The sequence below is a fragment of the Adiantum capillus-veneris genome, chromosome 25, assembly GCF_014529385.1.
Source record: "Adiantum capillus-veneris isolate H3 chromosome 25, ASM1452938v2, whole genome shotgun sequence".
Lineage (NCBI taxonomy): Eukaryota > Viridiplantae > Streptophyta > Polypodiopsida > Polypodiales > Pteridaceae > Adiantum > Adiantum capillus-veneris.
This window is the reverse complement of record NC_140955.1, coordinates 96,137,493-96,161,809: the sequence shown is the minus strand read 5'-3', so window position 1 is coordinate 96,161,809 and position 24,317 is coordinate 96,137,493. Positions and strand designations below refer to the sequence as shown.

The following is a 24,317-nucleotide window of genomic DNA, read 5'->3' as shown; positions in this document are numbered from 1 at the left end:
GCACTCTGTCTAATACTTGCACACAGCTTGGCTGTAGGGGTAGTTTGCATACTGCTTGATTATGATAGCTCATAGTTTTTCAAGCGTGTGTCATCCGCTTGCCCCCCACATAGAGCATCTGAAATCTCTCCAGATCCGAGTAAACTGTTTCATCATCTAGATACCTCTGAATCCAGAGATGCTTTTGCTTCCTCGGGGATTTAATGAGTGTGAGCAATTTAGTGGGACGGGTATGGTGAGGCTCAGAGTCGGATTCTATAAAGACGTTCTTGCCTTTAGCCTCCATGTGCTAACTTTGAACTACCTATTGTCCAATCAGTTGCTGGTTGGGAGGTGGGTCTTGCTGTTGGGAGTCTTGTGCACGTGGCTCTTGATCTTTATTTCGCCAATCTTTGGTCTGGTTTGAAGTTGTGATGTAGCTATCCAGTCTGGCTGGAATCAATGTGACATGAAACGTTTCGGGGTTTCGTGCGTTTTGGGGTTTCGAGGTTTCTGAAACGTTTCGTTTCGGGACTCAAAGAAAGCGAAACACATATTTCATTTGACATGTATGTACCTATAATTATACATTGAATATACATATAAATTTACCTGTCAAAACATGTGAAATACAAAATCTGGATGTGAGACTTGAGTCACGAGTAAACAAGATATCGATTTTGTGAAGCAGCTTGGCTTTAAAAATCCCCAAATGGGTTAAGGTCAACTGGTCAAAAGGGGGCCAAAAAAAAAAAGTCGACTCGTTTCGCCGAAACGTTTCGGCCATTTCAGCGTCTCGAGGTTTCAGAGGGCCGAAACGCGTTTTTTTGTCACACTGGTTTGAACTTTGTCCTCCTGTTGGTGTTGAACCACCTGCTGTTGACCCTGAGGCATCATCCTGGACGTCACCATCATCATCATCATTTTTCGAAGGCTGGTCTCACGTTGTATCTTCCTGGTCATCATCCTTATCATATTCATCATCTCTGTTCTTCTGATTATCCAAATACTCTGAAAGAGCCTCATTGACCAATGTTGTAGTGTACTCGCTAATATCGATTCGATTACATTTTCCAAATCACTTAGATTTAGTGTCAAATTGCCATCCTTGTCCAATATCTACACTAAGGAATGATAAATGTATTTCTCTAGGATGGCTTCTTTCATTACATGATGCTTTTGGTGGAGCTTCTTATAATCTGTTCCTTTCGCATTCAACATTGATTTGAATCGTTCAACTATTTGCTGAGCAATTCCTTTCTTCTCCTCCATGCATCAGCTCCTTGCTGAGCAAACCTTTTCTCTTCCTCCATACCAGTGTCTGCATTGGTTAGTTTTTATGTCTTCTTCTGATGAATGTCCACTTCTTTGTTGTGTTGTTGATGTTGAAGTTGTAAGTGTAAAACTTGTTGTGTCCACTCAACTTGTCCTTTCCTGATCCTTTCCAGCTCATCTTTAGTCGCATGGAGCTCTTCTTTCAAGCTGTCCACTTCTGAGCTGGAAATGGATATATGCGCTTCCATCATCTGGCCTATTGAATTTACAATTGTATTCCAGCCAGACTAGATAGCTACATCACACCCTTGTCTAATGACTTACGGATCCGTCTCATATGCCGTCATGGGAAAAGCATAAGGCAGTGCAGCTCTATTGGCTTTTTCATGACCACTCTCCCTTTCAAGGGTTGTTTTTGAAGGCGTTGGAGCCTGTCCAATTTTACTATTGGTGTCTGATTAGTGTTGGGGACGGATTCTAAACCACTATTCGATGATTGATTCCTTTCTTCCTCAAGCCTGGCACTGGTCTGAGCCTGTTCTGTGTTGGTATCTTTAGCAGTAGTCTTCTTCAATTCTTGTTGTCCATTGGTCTGTCCTTGCATCGTGTCTATTGGTGGCTCAGCAGCGCTTACCGACTTTTGTGTTCTAGCCTGGAATTTCTTCAATAGATCTGCTATTTTCCGCTTTTTACTCGTCGAACCGGTTTCTGTCTGAGTTGATGGTCTCTTTACCCCAGTTTGTACTGCCCCTTTTTCTTTATCTTCTACTAGTGGCTTTGTGGCAGCATCTTTGGTCTTCTCACTTTTACCCTTACCAATATCCTCCGTTTCCGTGTTCTCAGAAGATAACAATGTAATTTTAGGTGCTCTGTCCTTTGCCACCTTATCCCAGGCAATTTGGACATTGGAGCGTACTGGAGCAAGATTCGCCCATTATACAAACTGCCAGACATACCAAGCTTTGAAGCGACGTCTGGACTTAGCCTTCAATACTACAGGAACTAGCTAATGTTGATGCTGGCATCTGGATTCTGAATCCTAGCCAATAGCATTGCAAAGAGTTTTTCAAGCTGATGGTCTCTCCTATGAAACGATACATTGAGGTGCATTCCAGTGCAGCTACTGGAATGCCTTGTGCTCCATCCTTTCGCTTTTTCTTTGCGTGATGATCTTCTTTCAAGAATTTGCTGACATCCTCAGTGAAAGGTGCGAAGCTATGGCGGGTGCCAGCGACGAGGAGCCATGGAAGAGATGGCGTGCAAAAAAGAAGAACGAGAGAGAGAGAGAGAGAGAGAGAGAGAGAGAGAGAGAGAGAGAGAGAGAGAGAGAGAGAGAGAGAGAGAGAGAGAGAGAGAGAGAAATGAAATGAAATGAAATGTTAACGTCTTCAAAAGGCCAGAATGACCTATGAGACCAAACTGATACAAAAGTGATGAATCTGTTACGATGTCTAGGTACCTTAGTACTAAAGTACTAAGTGTGAAAAGTGTGAAAGTGTGAAAATAAATGTGAAAAACTAAATACAAAGTATTAAATCAACTTCTTAGGAGCATTCTAGGTGTCTGGCTAGAATGCTTCTAATCCTTTGTTTGTAGTCTCCTCCGGTGAAGTGTGCTTCTGCATCTCGGTCGTGGTCGTCTCGATTTCCTAAGCTCAATCGCCTTGTCAATGAGGGTGCCTTTGGTATGAATGTGGGTACTCCTTTGTGCTGGCTGCTGGCCTCTTGCTTCTCCTTCCACTCCTGCTTCTCTCGATCCGAAGAAATCTGTGATCTGCCTCTGAGGATGTAGTGCTCTTCGTCTTCTCATTAGATTATCCCTGTGCCGATGTAGTTCCAGTAGAGCATCTTTGATCTAGAGAGAGAGAGAGAGAGAGAGAGAGAGAGAGAGCTAGTCGACATGGCACAGTAAAAAGCACGCTTGTGTATGATTGTGAAAGCCTTTTACAATATATAAAAGGTGAAACTTGCCATGCAAAGTCTACCTTCACTGGAGTTATACCTGCATACTATTAGGGTATGTTCCCACGGGCACCAAAAGGGCTTGAAAAAAAACCCAACAATCCCCCCCTCAAGCCCGAACTAGACAGATCACTCTCATGATACCTCGAGTTTTTGGTGTACTCGTCAACCGTGAATTTTAGGTTCTCTCACAACCAAGGATTTTGGTGTATCCATAACCTGGTGCTATGATAGTGAACCCCCCCTTGGACAGATAGGGTGTAGGGCAAATATTTAGCTACCAAAAATGATTAAAGTTTTTGGTTCACTGCCAAATCTTGGGTTTAAGGTGTACCTAGTAACCTCACGAGAAGTGGGACAAAAAAGGGCTGAGAACAAATATGTTTTGGGAGGTCTTACCATTTATGGATGGCAGTGTCTAGATCCCGTACAAATTTTAACATGACAATAATTGACAACAAACAAGACTATAACAGACCTATGGCAAGATAAAGAAAGGAGAAAACATGAGTTTTGGCCATAACAATTAGACTGAAAAACAGCTGAAGGATACTGCCAGAAAACCAAGTTGAAAGAGAGCAATCCGTACTTGCTTCCCTTCAACTGTATCAGCAGTTGTGAGGCAGTCACGAATGTTCCCACCTCACAAGTAAATCTTACTAGCAAAGTGAGCAGCTCTTTACTCTATCACTATTAAAGATAGCACACTTGCTAGTTACACTTGCTGCAGCCAGCCAAACAGAAAGACGACTCTACAATATATGTCTGTGTTCTAGATGGACATGCACTCTAAACAATGACACATTAGATCTAAGTTATAGTAGCCGGGATGCGTGCAACCCTAAGGGTCCGGGAATGAGAACAATTTTTTCATACAGCTGTCAGCAACCAGTCAAGAAACTATGGTTTAGAGCCCATCACATGCCACACGCTAAAGTTTCAAGTTAACTTACTTTTGAGAAAACATAAAAGTTAAACCTGTGCTTCAGAAGACAGTTATCTTTGGCACCAGGACAAGCTTTGTGCTGTTCGAGCTTTACAGCTTAAGGATCTACTTGAGTCCATGCTCCACCTTATACTGGACATATCGGCATTCAGCCAACTATCCAGGCAATAGAAGCTTTCAAGAGAATAATTTTTCTTCTATTGGCCTACAGAATGAATCAGTCCTCCAAGCTGGCATCCCTGCTCATCCCCTCATCCAAGGGACCCATATCGATGGCTGGCTTACATATAAACCTCTTTTGTCAATGCCAAATGAGTCCTTGACATATTGAATACATGTAGCAGATCACACATACACGAGAATAAAGGCAAGCAAGTAAGATACATCAATAAAAAGCTCCCTGTTGCCACCATGACAAGGCATACAATCGAGAAATGCTTGCAGGGCTCATACCCAAGAAACATAGCTTAGAGCATGAGTTTGATAACATAACTCTCCTCTCAACCTCTAGATTTATGATTACCAGACCACCTCCTAACGGACATGCTAGAATGTTCCTTACTAATTGCCACAAGTGAGAGAATGAATACGTGTTAATACTATCCCCGGTGTTCTCCAGCAATGTGATTTTGTATTTCCATACTTGCCTTAAAAGTTAGGAATGTCCTTCCCAAATAGAAACGTTTCATGCAACCTAGGCTTTTGTGTTAAATGGTGAGCCCAATGTAGCAAAATGTCTAAAAGAAATTAACCCACTCACATGAAACCCTTTCTTCCTACTCATCAATAGGAAGATTGCAAAGTCATTTAACACAATGAAAGGCCAAAGCTTCATTGTGCGATGAAAAGTTCGAGGTGACTGAGGCATAATAGTAACGAATACCTTCAATGTGCTTGATAAATCACCAAGAATCTGCACTGTAATAAGCTTACAGTCCAACAATTCGACGAGAATAATGAATCAGCATATGTAAAATTTTCAGTAAAAACCATAATTTGCTAATGTAAACCCTAACTTTTCAAGATGGTCGGATTTGAAGTATTTTGTAACGAAATGTTGAGCTCGTTGCCAACGATTTCCTAACCTAGTGGTTAAGGTGGATGTCTAGGTGTGTAAAGACCCAGGTTCGATACCCAGCGGCACCTTTCAAATTTCAATTGTACCTCAAAAAAATGTTGAGCTCGATGACTACATCATCTTTGCCTTCTGCAGCATTGTCAAATTCTCAACCATGGGGACATCTTCCGAGTGAGTCTGTCTACATACTATGCAGATTGACAGGTTGCACCCCTTCAAGTAAACTTTTGATTGCCCCCACACTGAGGCATAGCCAATCAGAGCTGAATCAAGTAATAAGAGCAAACATTTTGAAATGGGCTTCAGAGAGGACTCTCTGCCATGGCATGAGGATGGCACATTACTGTGGTCACTTTCTTTAGCTCTCCACAAATGGCTTCATAGACTGACCTAGTTATATGCACACACAACCATCACATGAGGATGGCACGTTAGCAGTCACTTTCTTCAGCTCTCCATAGAAGGCTTCATCATCCAACCTAGTTATATGGACACACAACTATCACATGGATTGCAAATGGGCAATTCCGTACCTTTTCACCTCAGCTGAGGATAGAGAGAAGCAGGTGAGGGGGTATAGAGGCAAAGGATCACATATGCCAGGTCTGTGAGCATTTCATTTGCAAATATATGGCATGCTACAATATTCGAGGGAGATGTCATTGTTTGTTTTTGTAGGTTTTGGGCCATTGCAACAAGTCATGCAATTCCAGGACCAGAGATGTTCTCTTGAAACTCCACAGATGCCACATACCCATTTTGGGGGAAAGAAGAGCTCATCAGCTCAGCCAATCCAGGTATAACACAATCAATGACCTCTTCATTGTTCCATGCACGAGATGTCAAGCTGGATAGAGCACTCACACTCAGCCGCACAAGACGGCCACATAATCCCAAAAGAAGACCCAGACATCCTCACCACAGTTAGATCATAGCTACAGGAGGACGCTACCTGGGCATCTCCATCACGCAGAGATAAATCTGATACTTCATTGAGAAAAAGTGGCACCGTGTATATCTGGGCGTATGGATGTACTTTTTGGCTAGGCAATTATTAGCCTGTAGCCTTATATTTGCTTTATTGCTCGGCAGATGGGAGAAACATTCATTGTACACACTCTTTTGATGTAGACCACATTGGCCTCTTAGAGTCAGTAATTAATTGTTCTTTCTTTCTAAAGGCATGAAGCTCCACTGACCGAGACAAGGAACTTCTGCACAACAGCTCATCAATACAACAGTTTGAGAAAAAGCTCAGTTTTGCTTGCAAAGTTCAAGCGAAACTTGCCAAATCACAGTGCTGAACACAATAAAAGCCAAAACATCAACAGCGACTGAATTTCGTCCAGAAGTAAGCAGCTAAATAGACCACTTGGTAAGTAGAACAATAAAACCTAGTCTTAGCAGTTTCTCTGCATAACTGTGCCGACATAAAACCACTATTTATTTATTGAACTCTACAGCTTCCTACCTTAGCTAAGAAAGGAGTTAATACCAATTAGATCAGACTGGCTGTACCAAAAATATCACTTGAACATTCAACATCTTGATACTAGCGCCTTGCCTGTATGGCCTTCAAAGAATTTCGCTGTGTTTCTGCATCCTCTTCCGCCAGTCTTCGAGCCTCCTGTGTTGCTTTTAATTCATGTTCCATGCGCACCATCACCTGAAGTATAAAGACCACCTGACTAGATATTAGAATCCTCTCGATCTCTGCATGCAACCATAGAAATAAAAGGACAAAGACTCTCATTTGAAGATTGCGATGCACATGAAACACCATGTTGTTTATTTCCCTGAAATTTTCTGCAGTTTGGCTGAGAGTATCATAATGTGCATGAAAGCCAGAAGCTGTAACCAATCCAGCCGGGATGCCTAGAGCTTAGTTTGAAGTCTTTCTCAAAAGATAAGAGTCGTCCCCAAAGGGTTGGTCTAACGGTAAGGCTTTGGCCTCTCAACCTACAGGTTGTGGATTCAAATCCCCCGTTGGTTCACACTCTAAAGGGACACCTTGTGCTCACCTGGTGTTCACGTTGCTAGGGCTCTTGCCCTTGGACACTCGAGTGCATCCTCCTCCTGGGGTGGTTCACCTGAGGAGGAGGTTCCTAGATGGTTGCTACGAGTTCTCTCCGTCATTTCCAGCACGTTGTGCATCAATTAGGTGGCCATGGTGATGCCTACGGGTGGCTCTTGCCCGATGGTACGCTGCCCTTGCCCGACCATGTAACATGGCTAATATTTGGAAGGGATAAGCACCTCCCCCTGTGGGCCCTCTGGCGTGTCAAAAAAAAAAAAAGATAAAGGGTCTAATGCATACAGTCAACAAGTAAAAGATCAAGCTTAAACAAACTCAATGAGGATATCAATCAAACTCCTATGGCAGAACAGGCATATGTTCTAGCATCAGGTTGCCATTGGGAAAGACCATCTCAAAATGATGGAAAAAAAATTTGATGCATAAACCAAAAGGACAGTGCTCTAACCTGAATCATAGCTTGATCTTGCTCTGACTTGTCTGCGAGAGCACGTCTCAAATACGCTGCTTCAGATTCCAAAGTTTCCACCTGGACACAAGGACATTGCAACTCATAAGCTTTGGGAAAACTTTCATCCAATAAACAAGATCACAATGTTTTCTTGGACCTATGATGCAGATGTATCTAAACTCACAAACAACTCATAAACTTTGGGAAAACTGTCATCCAAAAAACAAGATCACAATGCTTTTACGTATCTAAACTCACAAACAAATAGACCTGCATAAAGGACGGCAGTTTAACAACAACAACACAAAAGCAGCAGCACAAAATCTTTTTAATAGAAGAGTATTTAAGGAAAGGAAAAGAGAGAGAAAATGAAATGAAATGAAATGATATATTAACGTCTATAAAAGGCCAAAATGACCCATGAGGCCAACAAGTTACAAACTGGTGAATCTAGTACAAAGTCTGTGCGTTGAAAGAAAGACTAACATCCTAAACAAAACGTTGTAGTGAAAGTGACAGTGAGGGAAAGACTAGAGACTCTCTAGTCAATACAAAGGTACAAAATGATTAGGGGTGCAAGAAACTTAAGCTACTAAGAAGGGGATACTCCTCCAGCCCAGAGTAAATCTAGCATTGGTCGGTGTCGGATCTCCTCGATGTCCTCTGATGCCGGTGATTTTGCCGATGTCACTCTTTACCAAACTGCTATTGGCTGCCTTATTTATGTATGCAACACGAGGCCGGATATTTAGTTTACAGTCTCACAGGTCAACAAACTCATGCATAGCCTAGGGTCTAAGCATTGGCAAGCTGTCAAGAGGATTTTTCGCTACTTGAGTGACACTTTACATCTTGGCTTGTTTTATCCCAAGGGGGGATCATTGCCGCTAGACTTACATGCTTTTTCGGACTCAGATTGGGCTGGTTGTTTTGACACGCAAGTGTTCACAAGTGGCTTTTGTTTCATGCTCGACAGTTCATGGTTGAGCAAGAAGAAACCTACGGTGGCCACTTCTAGTTGTGAGGCTGAGTACAGGGCAGTCTTCACAGCTATGGTTGAGTGTGTATGGCTCAGACGCCTTATGACTGATTTGGGTGTTGGACACGACACTGCCAACACTATCTACACTGACAGTCAGAGCGCATTGGCAGTTGCAAGGAACCCAGTTTTTCATGCTCACACAAAGCACATTGAGGTGCATTACCACTATGTCAGGGAGAGGCTCTCAGCAGGAGAGATCACCTAGACTTATATGCCAACACAAGACAACCTTGCAGATCTTTTTACAAAGGCCGCACTGTCTCGTGAGGAGTTCAAAGCTTTCCGCAAAGCTTTGGGCTTACTCCCCTTTGTGGATTGATCATGTCCTCAAGGCATGGCACTTCCCTATACTCAATGTGCTAGCTCTCGTTCACCGCATCAGTCTCGAGGGGGTTTTTTACCATATACATGTGGTAGTGATGTGTGTGAACACACTTAGGACCGCCGGGGCATTTTTTCCCTCACTAAGAGGTTTTTTTCCCCATGCATTGTATATACGCCCGTCACTCTAGGGCTATTGATCTTCCATTGCACACTAAGTAATACATTGTTTGTTGTGTACCTTGAGCTTCCTTCATCTTCTCCAAGCTGTGTGTTTTCCTGCAACTAATTCCAACAGTATACTTTCAGAAGAGCACACGCATGAAGCTCTGATACCATTGCCACAGGGACGGGCACCACGTGCCAACGGAAAAGAACGGATTGAACAACTTTAAGCACTTCAAATAACAACCGAACCGAAAGAGATGCACGACACACGAGACGAGGAGTGGCGAAGTGTCACAAAGCGATGACATGGCTACTAGAAACCCTAATTCTGCTGAAACCCTAACCCTAAAACCAAAAACCCTAATTCTGCCGAAACCCTAACCCTAAAATCAGAGACCCTAATTCTGCCCTAACCCTAACCCTAACCCTGATTTGTTGGACATCAGTGTGATTTACGAAAAGCTGGGCAACTTTTTGGCATTGCTTTTTTCTACGCAAATTGCTGAGAAAGACAGAGAGAACCCTCTTTGCTTTATTTTAGCAAGAGAGAGAAAGAGAAAGCCTCTCTGCTGTATTTATTAAAAGAAAGAGAGAGGAAGGACTTTTGCTTTATTTGCCAAGCTTTTGAGCTTTTGATTTTCAGCTTTTGCGGCTTTGCTTTTGGCAACCCTTGTAACCATTAAATATGTGAGCAGGCCTCATAACTCAGAGTATCTGGACGCAGAGTCTGAGTGTGAGCGCCTGCCTGCACTCTTGTACTTTAAACTCGGATTAATATAAAAAGAAATAACGAAAGGGACGCCAGTCTTTGGGGCTAATATCTCTAGGCACAACTCCGCCGGGCTAGTGTCGAATTAAATTGTGTACTATAAACTGTTTTGAAGTGGTTATTTGGTGTTGTCGTGGTAGATTCTTGACTTGGAGTGTCCAAGTCTGTTACAGTGGTATCAGAGCACGGCCAATTTCTCTTCTATAGGAAATCCGATCCCTTTTTTTTTTTGCGCGGCACCTATGGCTTGAGGCAAAGATCAGTCGACTCCCTCTGCATCCGGAGATACGAGAAGGGATCACAACGAAGATTCCAGCAAGGAGTATGGCCCGCATCAGCCTACTCAGGCGGAGCATCAAGAGATGGAGCGTCAACAATTGATTGGCGACGCAACAAAGATAATGCTCAATTTTGTGAGGGACCCAAAATTTGCAAATATATGAGCGAGACTTCCTTCCAGGAGGTGCACACGCAGTGGCAGAAAATCACAACACCACCCCCAAAACCCGCTCTCAAGAAACCTTATGCTCACAAGAAATATTCAGAGAAGAATTTCCAATAGGTAGTTGATGCACGGATTGCTCAGCTTTTTGACGCGCAAAACAAAGCGGAAAAGCACGGCAAAAAGCAGAAGAAAGGCACTGACTTCCCGGGCTATTTGGGTCGTCAGTCGACATTTGAAAAGGCAAAGAAACAAAAGAAGCGTATTCGATTTGAAGGAGTATGAAACCGGCCCGTGGGACGGTAGACATTGGCTTTCACCCGAAATTCTTTACTTTAGACACACACAGAGTACTTTGCAAAGATAACCTATAACGGGGATTAAAACTTAAGTACACACACGGCTCGGAAGCTAGAATGCTCCGAGCAGTAGCCGACAACCTATAGGCCCCAAAATTGGTGCCCCTTTCGGTATTTCTTTATTCTTTAACAGAGGGAATAAAACTTGTGATCTCCTACGAGCTGCCCCGCACAATCTAGGCTAAGAAACACCTGTTCTGGCCCGATTTCGGCAACATAACTGTACTAGGACGCTTCACATTTAGTATCCCCACTCAAAAGATGACTTTCCCGACGCATAGGGACACTTTGCAAAACCTGGCGAGAATCTGCAGCACGCTGAATTCTCTGTTTTTTGCCCCGAAAATGCGCCAGATCACCTGTACAGCGGTCCCCTCGCGTCCCCAAACCTCCTAGGGGTATTAGGGTTCGTTTAGGGCCGAAACTCAAAACATGCAAAAATACACAGCAGGCTGTAATTCCCTGTTTTGGGCTCCGTTTCGCGTGTTGGTCGCATCTGTAGCAAGACCTCGAGCTCCCGCACCTGTAGGGCTACTTGCCCTTTGAATCGGACGAGATTTCTCACGTGAAACCTCTCCGAATTCACCTATACCTGCGGGGATTTAGCCGCTAGCTAATCCAATACCTGTGCAAGAGGCTCTTGCCTCGGCAATCGCGCATAAATCCACATAACTGTACATTGGTCAAATGAAAAGCCCACTAGAGGGGCATAACATACTACTCATAGGGGAGAGAGAGCAATGCGTAGCGTGCAGGGCATCACTCCTAGCACCATACTGTACATAAGGGGGAGAGGAAGCACTCCATAGCTCTTAACTTGTGACAAAATGCAAAAGGAGGCCTCTCCCAACATAAAATTCAGCACCCATTTTTCTGCATGAGGCAAATTCATGAAAAACTACCACTTGGCGCATTTACAAGCATTTTCCCGTTTCGGGTCTGCCGCTTAAAAATCTCCCGACTGATCGCTCAGTTGACTTCGCAGCAGAGTTGTCAAATGTTCCCCTAGTCATACCGGAGGTAATGACGCGAACACATTTCGCGCCCAAAATAGCAGTTCCCTAAATTTTAGGAAATGATTCCGTTGGGCTCCACTGGTCATCTGACCATCTATCCTCATCGGGACCGCATCCAAAAGTGCAATGTGGCCCAACTGTAGGATACTTTCTCTTGGTAGTCACACCTTGACTTCAGGCCTTTATTGAGTTTACTCCCTTGTATCCACCAACTTGTAAGTGCGACGGGGGGACCTATATGATCTTGCTCTGAACCAAGACATCCTCTTACTATACGAATTCCAGTGCCGACCACTTCCCGTCTACGGGTGAAACTACCGTTCACATTGGCCATACAATGTCCGACCGTTTGCTACTTCAAGAAGAGGGTCTCAAAGATAAAACAAAACCCATTGGAAAGAAACCAACAACTAAGGTTAGCAGTGGCCACGTCCTCGTGACATACCCCCCTCTTGAAATCGCAAACGTCCTCAATTGCATACCATAAATACATGCCATAGATGATCTTGTGTGGTAAGCACCCTTTTATCATCGCATGTATCCGCAAGAAAGACTGTCAAAACATATGTACAAATGACTTAATGAGACCTTCATACTTTTGTCAAACTATACACTGCTATTACACTAAATCCATGAGTACATTTGGTGTGCTTGCTCTATCATTACCCCTCCTTTGCAGACATTGGGTTGGGGCATACGTAGGATGTAACCCAAAGGCCTCAAGGTAAAGCTGCGATACATTTGGTGACTCTGACAGTTCATGCTCTTCCATCCACTTTGCATCCATAGGTGGATAGTTCTTGAACTTCACCACATAGCATCTTGCAACCTGTCTCTTAACTTTTACGTGTGCAAAAGGCTCTTGCCTCTACAAACGAGCATAATTCTAGAACCTGTGATGTACCACCCACAACCAAGTAAGCTCAAACTTCAAGATGATTTACCGATGCGTCATAGAATCCAAGCAATCGCCTCAGAGAATCGGCAAGCAGCTTGTCACCTGGGAGACCCACATCACTCCCACAGGAGATCTAGTGGTCAATCTACCACCGAGACCTCTCCCTATCTCATCTTGGTTCATACTTGCAAACCCTAAAATCGCAGCAAAAAATCAGCCCTAATTTGATCACTTTTTGTTAGGGCGAACATGCGGAATTTCCTGTCTGTCCTGTGAAGAGAAACCCTCTTCCATGATGCCCTTCCCTTTGTCGGCCATTGTGTAATCCCGCTTTCCTGTACTATGTGTCTTTACCCAAAACAACCGAGGCTCACTTCTTGAGGAAAAAGTGATTGAACGGAACCTTGAAACCGGCAGGTGGGGCGGTAGGCGTTGGCTTTCACCCAAAATTCTTTACTTTAGACACACACAGAGTACTTTGCAAAGATAACCTGTAACGGGGATTAACACCTAAGTACACACAAGACTCTGAAGCTAGAATGCTCCGAGCAGAAGCCGACAACCTGTAGGCCCCAAAATTGGCGCCCCTTTCGGTATTTCTTTATTCTTTAACAAAGGGAATAAAACCTGTGATCTCCTACAAGCTGCCCCGCACAATCTAGGCTAAGAAACACCTGTTCTGGCCCGATTTCGGCAACATAACCGTACTAGGATGCTTCACAGTCAGTATCCCCACGCAAAAGATGACTTTCCCGATGCATACGGACACTTTACAAAACCTGGTGAGAATCTGCAGCACGCTGAATTCTCTGTTTTTTGCCCTGAAAATACGCCAGATCACCTGTACAGCGGTCCCCTTGCGTCCCCAAACCTCCTGGGGGTAATAGGGTCCGTTTAGGGCCGAAACCCTAAACCTGCAAAAATACACAGCAGGCTGTAATTCCCTGTTTTGGGCTCCGTTTCGCATGCCGGTCGCATCTGTAGCAAGACCTTGAGCTCCTGCACCTGTAGGGCTACTTGCCCTTTGAATCGGACGAGATTTCTCACGTGAAACCTCTTCAAATTCACTTGTACCTGCGGGGGATTAGCCGCTAGCTAATCCAGTACCTGTGCAAGAGGCTCTTGCCTCGACAATCGCGCATAAACCCACATAACTGTACATTGGTCAAATGAAAAGCCCACTAGAGGGGCATAACATACTGCTCATAGGGGGGAGAGAGAGCGGTGCGTAGCGTGTAGGGCATCACTCTTGGCACCGCACTGTACATAAGGGGGAAAGGAAGCACTCCATAGCTCTTAGCCTGTGACAAAATGCAAAAGGAGGCCTCCCCCAACATAAAATTCAGTGCCCATTTTTCTGCATGAGGCGAGTTCATGAAAAACTACCACTTGGCGTATTTACAAGCATTTTCCCGTTTCGGGTTTGCCGCTTAAAAATCTCCCGACTAGTCGCTCAGTTGACTTCGCGGCAAAGTTGTTAAATGTTCCCCTAGTCATACCGGAGGTAATGACGCGAACACATTTCACGGCCCAAAATAGCAGTTCCCTAAATTTTAGGAAATGATCCCGTTGAGCTCCCACTGGTCATCTGACCATCTATCCTCATCAAGATCGCATCCAAAAGTGCAATGTGGCCCAACTATAGGATACTTTCTGTTGGTAGTCACACCTTGACTTTAGGCCTTTATTGAGTTCACTCCCTAGTATCCACCAACTTGCTAAGTGCGACGGGGAGACCTATATGATCTTGCTCTAAGCCTAGACATCCTCTACTATACGAATTCCAGTGCCAACCACTTCCCGTCTGCGGGTGAAACTACCGTTCACATTGGCCATACAATGTCCGACCGTTTGCTACTTCAAGAAGAGGGTCTCAAAAATAAACAAAACCCATTGGAAAGAAACCAACAACTAAGGTTAGCAGTTGACATGTCCTCGTGACAGAGTACTCAGTTCTTCTTCTTCTGACAGTTCTTCTAGCTCATCTGACTCGAGCAAAGAAGACCGCGAAGGCAAAAAGCGAAGCAAGAAACAACGCTTCGGAAAGGGCAAGAAAAAGGCAAAGAAGTCTAAATCTGGCCCAGCGAGAGACAGTTCTACAGAGGACTCGTCTACAGACAGTTCAGACTCTGACGACAACAACTTTTATGCAAAGAAGAAGAATTTTTATAAAGCCAACCAATATGACTTTTTGGAAGATAAAAGCAAGAAAGTCCGAGAGTTTAAGGAAGGTGGATAGTCAATTAAATTTGAAACGTTTTCAGGATATAGAGATGCTTCGAAGGCTTTGTCTTTTGTACAGCAGTTTGACATCGCTTTCACGGGAGGACGTTACTCCGAGCACTCTAAGATTCGGAGAGCTGCCTCTTACTTTAAGGGGAATGCTCAAACTTGGTGGTCCACGCTTCTATTAAGCAAGACTGCGCTAGTTAAATGGCTGAAATTCAAGAGGCTTTTTATTTCTTCTTGGTTGACTCGAGCGTATGAACGTGATATACGAACTGCTTGGAACCATCTTCGGATGGCCAAGAAGGATACAATGGACGCTTATTGCGAGAGATTCTGGAGCTCTTTTCTACCCGCCTCTTCATTTAAGATCTCATTCAGAGAACAGATTGAGCGGTTTACCTTGGGTCTTCCTACAGAGATCCGAGATCACTGCTTGGAACAAAAGTCAGCTTCTATTCAGGAGTTGATGAGTCATGCGAAACGGGGTTTTGCCATTCACTTTGGCAGTTTGACCTACCCCACCGGTGAGATCATGACACAAAGAGCCGAACAGACTTCAACGAATGAAAGTAGAAAGAGGAAGAGCGACCCAGAAAAGAAAGATACACGACCCAAGCTTACTCCTCAGGAGAGAGCTCGCTTCATCAGGGAGGGGAAGTGTTTTGGATGCGGGGAAACTAGACATATCTCCGCGAAGTGCCCTAAAAAGGCACAGAAAGAACAAAACGACAAGGACGACAAAAGGCCTGAGAGTTCGAGAGCAGCTGAGGAACGTGGAAGAGAAGGCAGATAAAAAGGAGAACTGATACCACATTGCGTGGGGCCTTAACCGAATAAAATGAATGTACAAACTTTGCCATTTTCAGGGCAAAGCGAAAGATCAGGAAGCTCTTTTGAAGGAGCCAAGGCCAACTTCTTTTGAATTGGCGGCTCGAATTGGAATTATGCCCAACAGGTTGAGGCCACAGGCGGAGGTAGTTCGAGTGGCACCCGGACAGGATGTTGCCATTACACCGAGCATCGCAAACTTCGTTTGCAAGGACGGGGGTGTTTAGGGCACAAGGAATTTTACGTATTTGCCTTGGAAGGTTGTGACGTTCTACTCGAAATCCCTTGGTACCACAACAACGCCGTCGTTGACTACCGGGCCGAGAAAGCGACTTTGACAAATGAAGGGCTCAGAGATTGTACTTGATGAACTTCAGTTTCTTTACTCACTTTTTTGGGAGAGAATTGAACGATGGATAAAGATCGAATTTGTTTTGACCTGAAGAAAAGAACGCCAAGATTTTCTCCACTCTCATGCCGATTGCTTCTCAGAGGGCCTGCCAGGCGAGTTACCACCTGCTCGTCCTGAAGATCATGCTATTGATCTGATTCTTGGAAGCACACCACCGAACCGGCCACCTTACCGTGTGAGCCGAGCACAGAATGAAGAGATTATGAACCAAGTGAAAGACCTCTTGGAAAAGGGTCTTGTCCAGCCTAGTACTTCACCGTATTGCTCTCCAGTGTAATTGATTTTGAAGAAAGACAGGAGAATGTGCATCGATTATAGGGCTCTCAACAAAATCACCATCAAGAACAGAGTTCCGATTCCTAGGATCGATGATATACACGACAGATTACAGGGATTCTCGAGCTTTAGCAGGATTGATTTGAAGAGCGGATATCATCAGATCTGAATCGCGCAGGGAGACGTCTACAAGACAGTCTTTCGAACGACTTTTGGGTTATTTGAGTTTTTGGTGATGCCTTTTGGCTTAACCAATGCTCCTGTGACATTTAGCCGGATGATGGAAAGGATTTTTCAAGAGTACAGGCTATTTGTTGGCAATTTCTTTGATGATATCATTGTTTTCTCCAAGAATGAGGCAGAACATAGAGATCATCTGCTTCAGGTCTTTCAAGCATTACGAGATCACAAGTTAGCGATTAATACGAAGAAAAGTGAATTTTGACTCCCTGAGATGCACTTTTTGGGACAAATTGTGTCAACAACAGGAGTGCAGATGGATCCGGCCAAGATAGAGACTATCCGTGATTGGCCCGATTTGCAGAATTTCCATGAAGTTAGAAGCTTCTTGGGATTGTGTTAGTACTACAGACGGTTAATTTGAAAGTTTGTAGAGGGTGCTTCCCCTTTGCATACCTTGACACAGAAAGGAGTCCCTTTCTCGTGGGGACCCACAGAAGTGACTGCCTTTCACGAATTGAAAAAGAATTTGACTACAGGACCAGTTTTTGACTTTGCCGGATTTACAGAAGTCGTTTGAAGTATATTGTGATACTTGTGGTCGTAGTCTGGATGCGGTCTTAATGCAAGAAGGCCAATGTCATTGCCTATGAGACCCGATTGTTTTCAAGGCCGGAATTGACAGTATAGATATGTGAGAAAGAGCTTTTGGCGGCTATCCATGCTCTTATTCAGTGGTGACATTACCTACTCGGAGTCGATTTTACGGTTTTCACATATGATCGGAGTTTACGCTACTTCTTGTCACGGAAGCAGTTATCGGAAAAAGCAGATGCGGTGGGCAAACATCTTGTCACGGTTTACTTCCGGATTGTCCATGTGCATGGACAGAAGAAATTGGTGGCAAATACTTTGTCCCGAAAGCCGTTGGTTCTGGCTATTTCCGCGATACATCATAGAAACTTCAAGGTATTGGTCGGTCCATACGCCACAAATACAGATTTTGCAGATGTATTCCATTGAATACAGAAAGGGGAGATGGTAGCGGACTATTCGATTCGGGATAGCTACTTGATGAAGAAAACCATGTGCGTTTCACAACCGTTGAGGGAAAAGGTTATGACTGAATGCCACTGTCCGCCTTTTACGGGTCACCGCGGCATTGCTACCACCTTGAAAGGGGTAGAGAGTGTAACAAACTGCTGACGTGTCAAAGCCTAAAGAATGGAGCCAACTTACAAATGCTGGCCGAAGGACCTAAACCTAAGAAGAACAAGTAACAGAAGAAGTCCTACCAACTTATGGGGACCCCGTCCGATTGGGCCCCAAGTGACACGAAGGATTAAAATAAAGCAGGATCCGAACACGCAAAAACTGATGACGTGGCAGATTTTCGAAAATTGCGTTGACATGATGACGTGGCAAGCTGTACGGATTTCCGTGATTTACGTTGACAGCTTTTTGGCATTGCTTTTGGACCAAATTCTTTTGAGTTTGAAGGCTTTTCACTGTAATTGCTTTTTAGGCCAAGGGCCTTTAAATATGAGGTTAGGGCTCATTCTCTAGCATGCTTCCTAGAGAAGGTGCAGAGTCTCGAGTACCGGCTTTTACTGTGTTGATGCAATATAAAGAAATACCGAAAGGGGCGCCAAGGTTTGGGGCCAATACTCTCTCGGGTGGAATTCCGCCACTCCGTGTCGCGTGTCGTCTCTCTCTTTCAGTTCAGTTGTTATTAAAGTGCTAAAAGTCTGTTCAGTCTATTCTTTTCTATTGGCACGTGGTGCCCGTCTTGTGACAGAGAGATACTTCTTCTGGCCGAGACTCAAGAAGAATGTGGAAGAGTTTGTGCGCAGTTGCTTGGTATGCCAGAAGGTCAAGTTTTGACAAGCATAAAGCATAGGGATTGTTACAGCCTTTTACCCATACTCACCCGCTCCTGGGAAAGTATTGCAATGGATTTCATCTTCCGAGAACACAGTGTGGGCATGATTGTTTATTGCCCAGGTCTTCAGATTACATGGCATGCCTGAGACGATCATCTCTGATAGGGACCCTAGGTTCACGAGTTTGTTTCGGACGGCTATTTGGGAGAACATAGGCACGCGGTTGCAATTCTCGTTCCACCCGCAGATTGACGGGCAATCATAAATTGCTGATTCAATGAAACACGATTAACTCTTTGATGGAGAAGGTGCCATTTAAGATTCTTGAATTTGCTACGAAGGTTTCACCCTTCCTTAGCACGAAAGATAAGATTTTTTCTTTGAAGCCGACTAGTTCACGAGGGACTTGGTTCGGAAGGCTTTGCAGAAATTTCAGGAAAGACAGAAAAAGGCAGTAGATCGCCATTGTCACGATTTGAAATTGAAGGAGATTGATCGGGTGCTCTTGCATTATGGGAAGGCACTCTCGAGAAAGAAAAAAAAAAAAAGGAAAAGGAGCGGCTTCTTTGAAATCTTAGCATGAGATAGTGTGGACCTTTCGAGATTTTCCGAAAAGATAAACGATATTTCCTTAGGACTGAAGCTGCCAGAATACTTGGAGGATTCACAATGTTTTTCATGTGAGTCTCTTAAAGCCTTTTGAAGGCGATGTGCCCGATGATGGGAAGCTAGATGTGCAACCCGAATTGGACGAAAACGAGCAGATACTCGTTCCAGGACAAAAATTGGCGCAGAAAAAAAGAAAGAAGGTAAAGCGAACTGACGGTTCTTGGTTAAATTCAAGACCTACTTCGCAATGGATGCAAAGCGAATGGAGGAAGACCTAGCACATATTCCTCGGAATGTGAATCTTTACCTTGAAGCTTTTGGTTTAGCATAGTCTATTCCAAATGGAACCCAAAATTCAGCTTGGCCGAAGATATGGTGCAGTGGGAAGCACAAGAGGGGAGTTACTCCGCTTCTTTGTCAACAGATGCCTCGATTTTTGAAGACTAGAGTCACTGATGTCTCTTTGAGCTTCAGGGATACTGAAAGCTCACAGTATTCTGCTGGATGACTTTATGAAATGGAATTCCGAAAAATATGAAACTGACTTGTTCTTGACTTGTTTAGGTGCAGAAACTGATAGACGAAATGACTGCAGCATTTCGGTCTAATTGATCTCAAGTAGACATGGTTGCAATAGGAGTTAGTCAATCGGGCATCGATGAGGTCCCGACTGGATCTAGATGCGATTGGATCTAGATGCGATTGCTAGCTACATTGCCAATAAATCATGGTCTAAGATCCGAATGAATGTTGAATGTCATGTGATGTCCTGTGATATCTAGTGATGTCCTGTGATGTCGTGTGATGTGACTGTCGATTGGTACATGTGCTAGATGTGTGTTCCTAGTACGTAGGTACTAATAGTCAGTGTCTACTAAGACGGTTTATGGCCTCTGTCTACTTTGCAGGCGTAATCGAGCGCGATTACAATGCTTTCAAGAGGGGGGTATGTCACAAAGATTCCTTGAACTCAATACAACGCCAATACTCCATCATCAGCACCTCTACGCAGGAGGGTGACAGAGAATGAGCCCTTCGCTCATGATTAAAGGCCCTTGGCCATGAAAAGCTTTCGAACTCAAAAGCAATTGGTCCAAAAGCTGCCAACGCGTTTTGCGAAAATCCATACAATTGCCACGTCATTAACGTAAAATGCGAAAATCCGTACAAGTGCCACGTCAGCTTGTCAACGTCATTTTTGCGTTCGTACAACTACCACATCATCAACAATTTACATAAATGAGCCTGTGTATGTGTGTGTGTGTGTGTGTGTGTGTGTGTGTGTGTGTGTGTGTGTGTGTGTGTCTGTGTTGGTCCTACTTTATTTTTAATATCTTTAGGTCACTTGGACCCATCGGTGGGGGTCCCCTAAGTTAGTGGGAACTTCTTCTACTGCTGCTTCTTCTGTTACTGCAGCTTCTTAGGGTTTAGGCCCCTCAGCCGAGATGTGGTTCGCTTCGTTCTTCAGTGGCTTGACGCGTCAACAGTTTGTGACAAATTCCTCCAAACCTGCCCTTATTGGATATGAAAGCTGCTGTGCAGCTTACAAGTATCTCACAATCCTGTGCAAAATATTCCGCTTCCAAGCCGTCATGTTCTTGAGCTCTCTTATTCTTGAATGTTTCACCTTCTTCGCCGTGAAAAATTTTGTTCACCTAGAGACCGGTGGAGCGGGACATGAATGTCTATGTGTACTAGTATCGATCTTTCTCTGGTTGTATAACAGTATATATGTGTGCATCATTCTCTACATACACACACACACACACTCGGGGGTGATATCACCAACTTCCATGGCACAACGTAAAGATTGCCTAAGGGAAAGCTTGGAAAACGGAAAAAGTTCTGCATCAGAGAGTTGGAACATACAGCCATACGTTGGCGTCACAAGGTCCAATAAGCGCAATATCTGACCAACATAAAGAAGACCGCAAATCGCTATAAGGAAGGCGAGAGATGTCAAAAGCCCAGAACCATTTGTGGAAGACCGTAGAGGGGAAACACAGCCGCATTCAAGCTGATATGCGACGAAGAAAAATTCTAGTAATGCAGCAATCCAAAAGAAGGTGACTATCAGTCTCTTTTGAAGTCGAACAGCGGACACAACAAGAAGAGCGGATATGACGTGCACTGAGAAAAGTGTCCATCGGGAGAACTCCAAGCAAGCGTCACCAGAGAAACAATCACTCCTTCAAAGGCAAGTGGCTCTTCCAAAGGGCAAAGAGAGACTCCCTCCACCAAATATCAGACTTGTGCATGGACCTTAGGGCATTACAATGGTCAGTAAGCCAAGGCCGTGGTAGAAGAAGAGACTAAACCTAATTGGCAAAAATGGCCTCAAAAGACATGTCCCAAAAATCCAATCAGACATGAGACTACCATCAACCAAAGGCGAATGGGTAAAAAGTCAACCAGCATGTGTTGAAGCTTTCTCCAGAGCTAACGGTAATGCATACCCAATCCAAAACGGCGAGCAGCAAGGGGAAACTGGAAAGTGTAGCCCACTTCATCAACCACAACTACACGAAGGCCACGACAAGAGAAAGTATGCCTGTCGAGGCAAACAGCCAACCAAAGTAAGAGACAATGCCTAACTCCAATGAAGACTCTTCAAACGAAGCGGATTCTCTTCTCCTTGTTGTCGGCCATGCCATAATAAATGAATTGTAACATCTTTCCAAGCAGAAATCAAACTGGAAGTTAAAGGACATCCCGAAATGTGCTCTTTCATCTTGCCAAACATGATCTCCCAGAGTGATGATTGCGAATGACCAAAGGAGGAAGTAACAACATGCTGACACAAGTAGGCAAGCATAAGAGTCCAAGGCCGAGCTCCGCAAGCAATATGTGTCAATTGCCTGTGGTGCTATCATGCATATCGGGAGTATTGTTGAAATCACCACAAAGGAATGCATTAGAGATCCATGGATAAGACGAGATGTCTCGCCATAAAGCGGCCCTTTGCCTAGAGGTTATATATGCATAGATGCCTCCAATTTCATAGATCTGACCATTCAACAAGCATTGCACAATCATACAGCGGCCGGGTGGTTCGTTACTCACAAGAACTGACTGAAGCTCATGAAGAACCATCGTCAATAATCTCGAATTACCACGCAAGCCAACATACGTAATCCAATAACCCGCAAAATAGGAACACTGACCAGTAAACTCGTGTTGATTGTGTTCTTGCAAAACATCTATATCTGTCCCACGTGTATTTACATAGTGTCAGGTTAGTCGCCATTTATCAAGGTTGCATAACCCACACACATTGTATGAGATGCATTTAATGCGATTATGCATCGGAGATCATATGCACAATTGGCAAAAGAATGTAAGGAATCAAGTAGAAGTGCCATGGGCACATCTTCATTCACCACAGAACCGATCCACTGATTCAATTCAGGGAATGTTTCCACAAAATTTGCATGAGGTAGAAGCCTCATCAATGAGTACATCCTTGTAGGAATGCATCGCTTTTTCCCATGTATCAATCAACGTGCTATTATATTACGTGGAAGTTGCTTAAACGATGCATTCTTATTAGCATTGGCAAGTGGAACATAATTATGAGAGGAGGGTGGAGCACAAATCTTCACTGTCCTTTTAGACACCGCTAATCACTAGTATCATTGGACCCAACATTTTTGCCTTTTACAGCATTCCGATTACCGGGAACATCAAACTAAGGAGGCTTGGTTCTACCTTTTTCCACATTGGGAGCCACATTAGCAATGGAGACTCCATTCTGCTTAGCCTCACCAATAGATTTACCCGTAGGGACAGGAGAGATGATGGAACTGTTGAAGGAGGGGGTAGCAAGACGAGTTCAGGACATTCAAATTGCATGTGTCAAAATTTGCCACATCGGAAACAAGAATTTGCAAACTTGCCCCATTTGAGTTTGAATGGGCGCTTACCCACCAATGGGTCTCGCAAATCAACCATAATGCCCTCGGGAATTGGTTTGTCGTGCTTGCATCCAATTTCGGAGAGCAGATCTCCTTCCCAAGTTGTGCAACCAACAACGGCAGAAAGTGTCTCCACATGTGAGGGAAATCAACAATTTCCACCCACATCGGGCATTTATGAAAGAAGCAACTTTGATAATCCTTCGCAAATGCTCATGGCAGAACGTGGGTCATCTACGTGCTAAAAAAGAGTGGAGACATCTCTAGCAAAAGATTCCGGGCTTCAGTATCCACTAACAAGACTTCATAAAATCCACGAGCACCAAAATAAACGCCACGGACAGCCTAACGTTTGAGAAAAAAATCTACCCCTTGTCCAACATCCTGCACAATATGCATTTTTCCCGGGAAAAACAAGGTGACTGCATTCATAGCATACTAGCGCACCGTTCTACCCACTAAATAGATTGTTTGCGATAGGCACAGCCACTAAACAATTATTCTCGTTCAAACTGCAAACTTCTAAAGACTTCAGTGTTTGTTTCTTTGTATTAAAAATCAATGCTTCCTTTAACATAAGTTCTTTCACTTAATGAGGCCACAAGAAAACTAGCACTCTTGTGTCAAAGACTGTATCTTTTGCAAGGACCTGGTTAGTTTTAGGACAGCATAATTGTTGTAGAATAGAAATGACTAGTTTCTTCTAAAAGAATGGTCACCTCACTCAAGGCGACTTTCATCATATTATCCTAAACAATTTCTTAATTTTTAGTTTTCCATAAGCTTCCCTAAAATCCTTTTCAAATTGTTCCCAATTTATCCAATGCTGAGTTTTGTGTGACACAGAGCTAGAGAAAAAGAAAAAGCTTCTTACTTAGATGCAAACAGGAAAAGGCCAACCTTTGCAGACAGTAGTCTTCGGTTATCTTCTTTTACCAACTCCATAAAGGCAGTGTCCAGATCCTCTGCTCTAGTTTTAATAAAAAAAATAAGGACCCTTTGATTAGAAATAGGCACTTCACTGCAGAATCTCTAAGAATCGTTATGAGCGTTTCAAAGATTCAACAGAACTCCAAACCTTAAACTTGCAACCCGTCTATCTTCTAGTGCTCTAGAAAGCTCAAGTTTCATGTAGCTGATCTGCACACATATGGCACAGTATTGTCTTCAGCACTTTCAATTCCTGCTCCTCGTGTACACTCAAAAAATGGTGTAACTACTCCATCAAAATTTAATACACAGCAAC

At 43.9% G+C, this 24,317-nt stretch overlaps 1 protein-coding gene across 6 annotated transcripts in view; it reads right to left on the bottom strand.

Annotated features, from left to right (window-relative positions):
• Positions 1 to 24,317, bottom strand: part of LOC147425334 (uncharacterized) — a 33,656-nt gene that overhangs the window by 4,990 nt on the left and 4,349 nt on the right. For 2 of the 6 annotated variants that reach the window (XM_086500363.1, XM_086500362.1), the window contains 4 exons: positions 24,150 to 24,211; positions 23,972 to 24,041; positions 7,723 to 7,803; positions 6,804 to 6,905 (listed from right to left, as the gene is read on the bottom strand). In XM_086500363.1, the coding sequence (XP_086356489.1) occupies positions 6,804 to 6,905; positions 7,723 to 7,803; positions 23,972 to 24,041; positions 24,150 to 24,211 (315 nt within the window). Of the gene's footprint in view, positions 1 to 6,734; positions 6,906 to 7,717; positions 7,804 to 23,945; positions 24,042 to 24,149; positions 24,212 to 24,317 lie in introns of those variants that run through there. The other 4 variants (XR_015186442.1, XR_015186443.1, XM_086500364.1 and 1 more) reach the window with 4 other exon arrangements.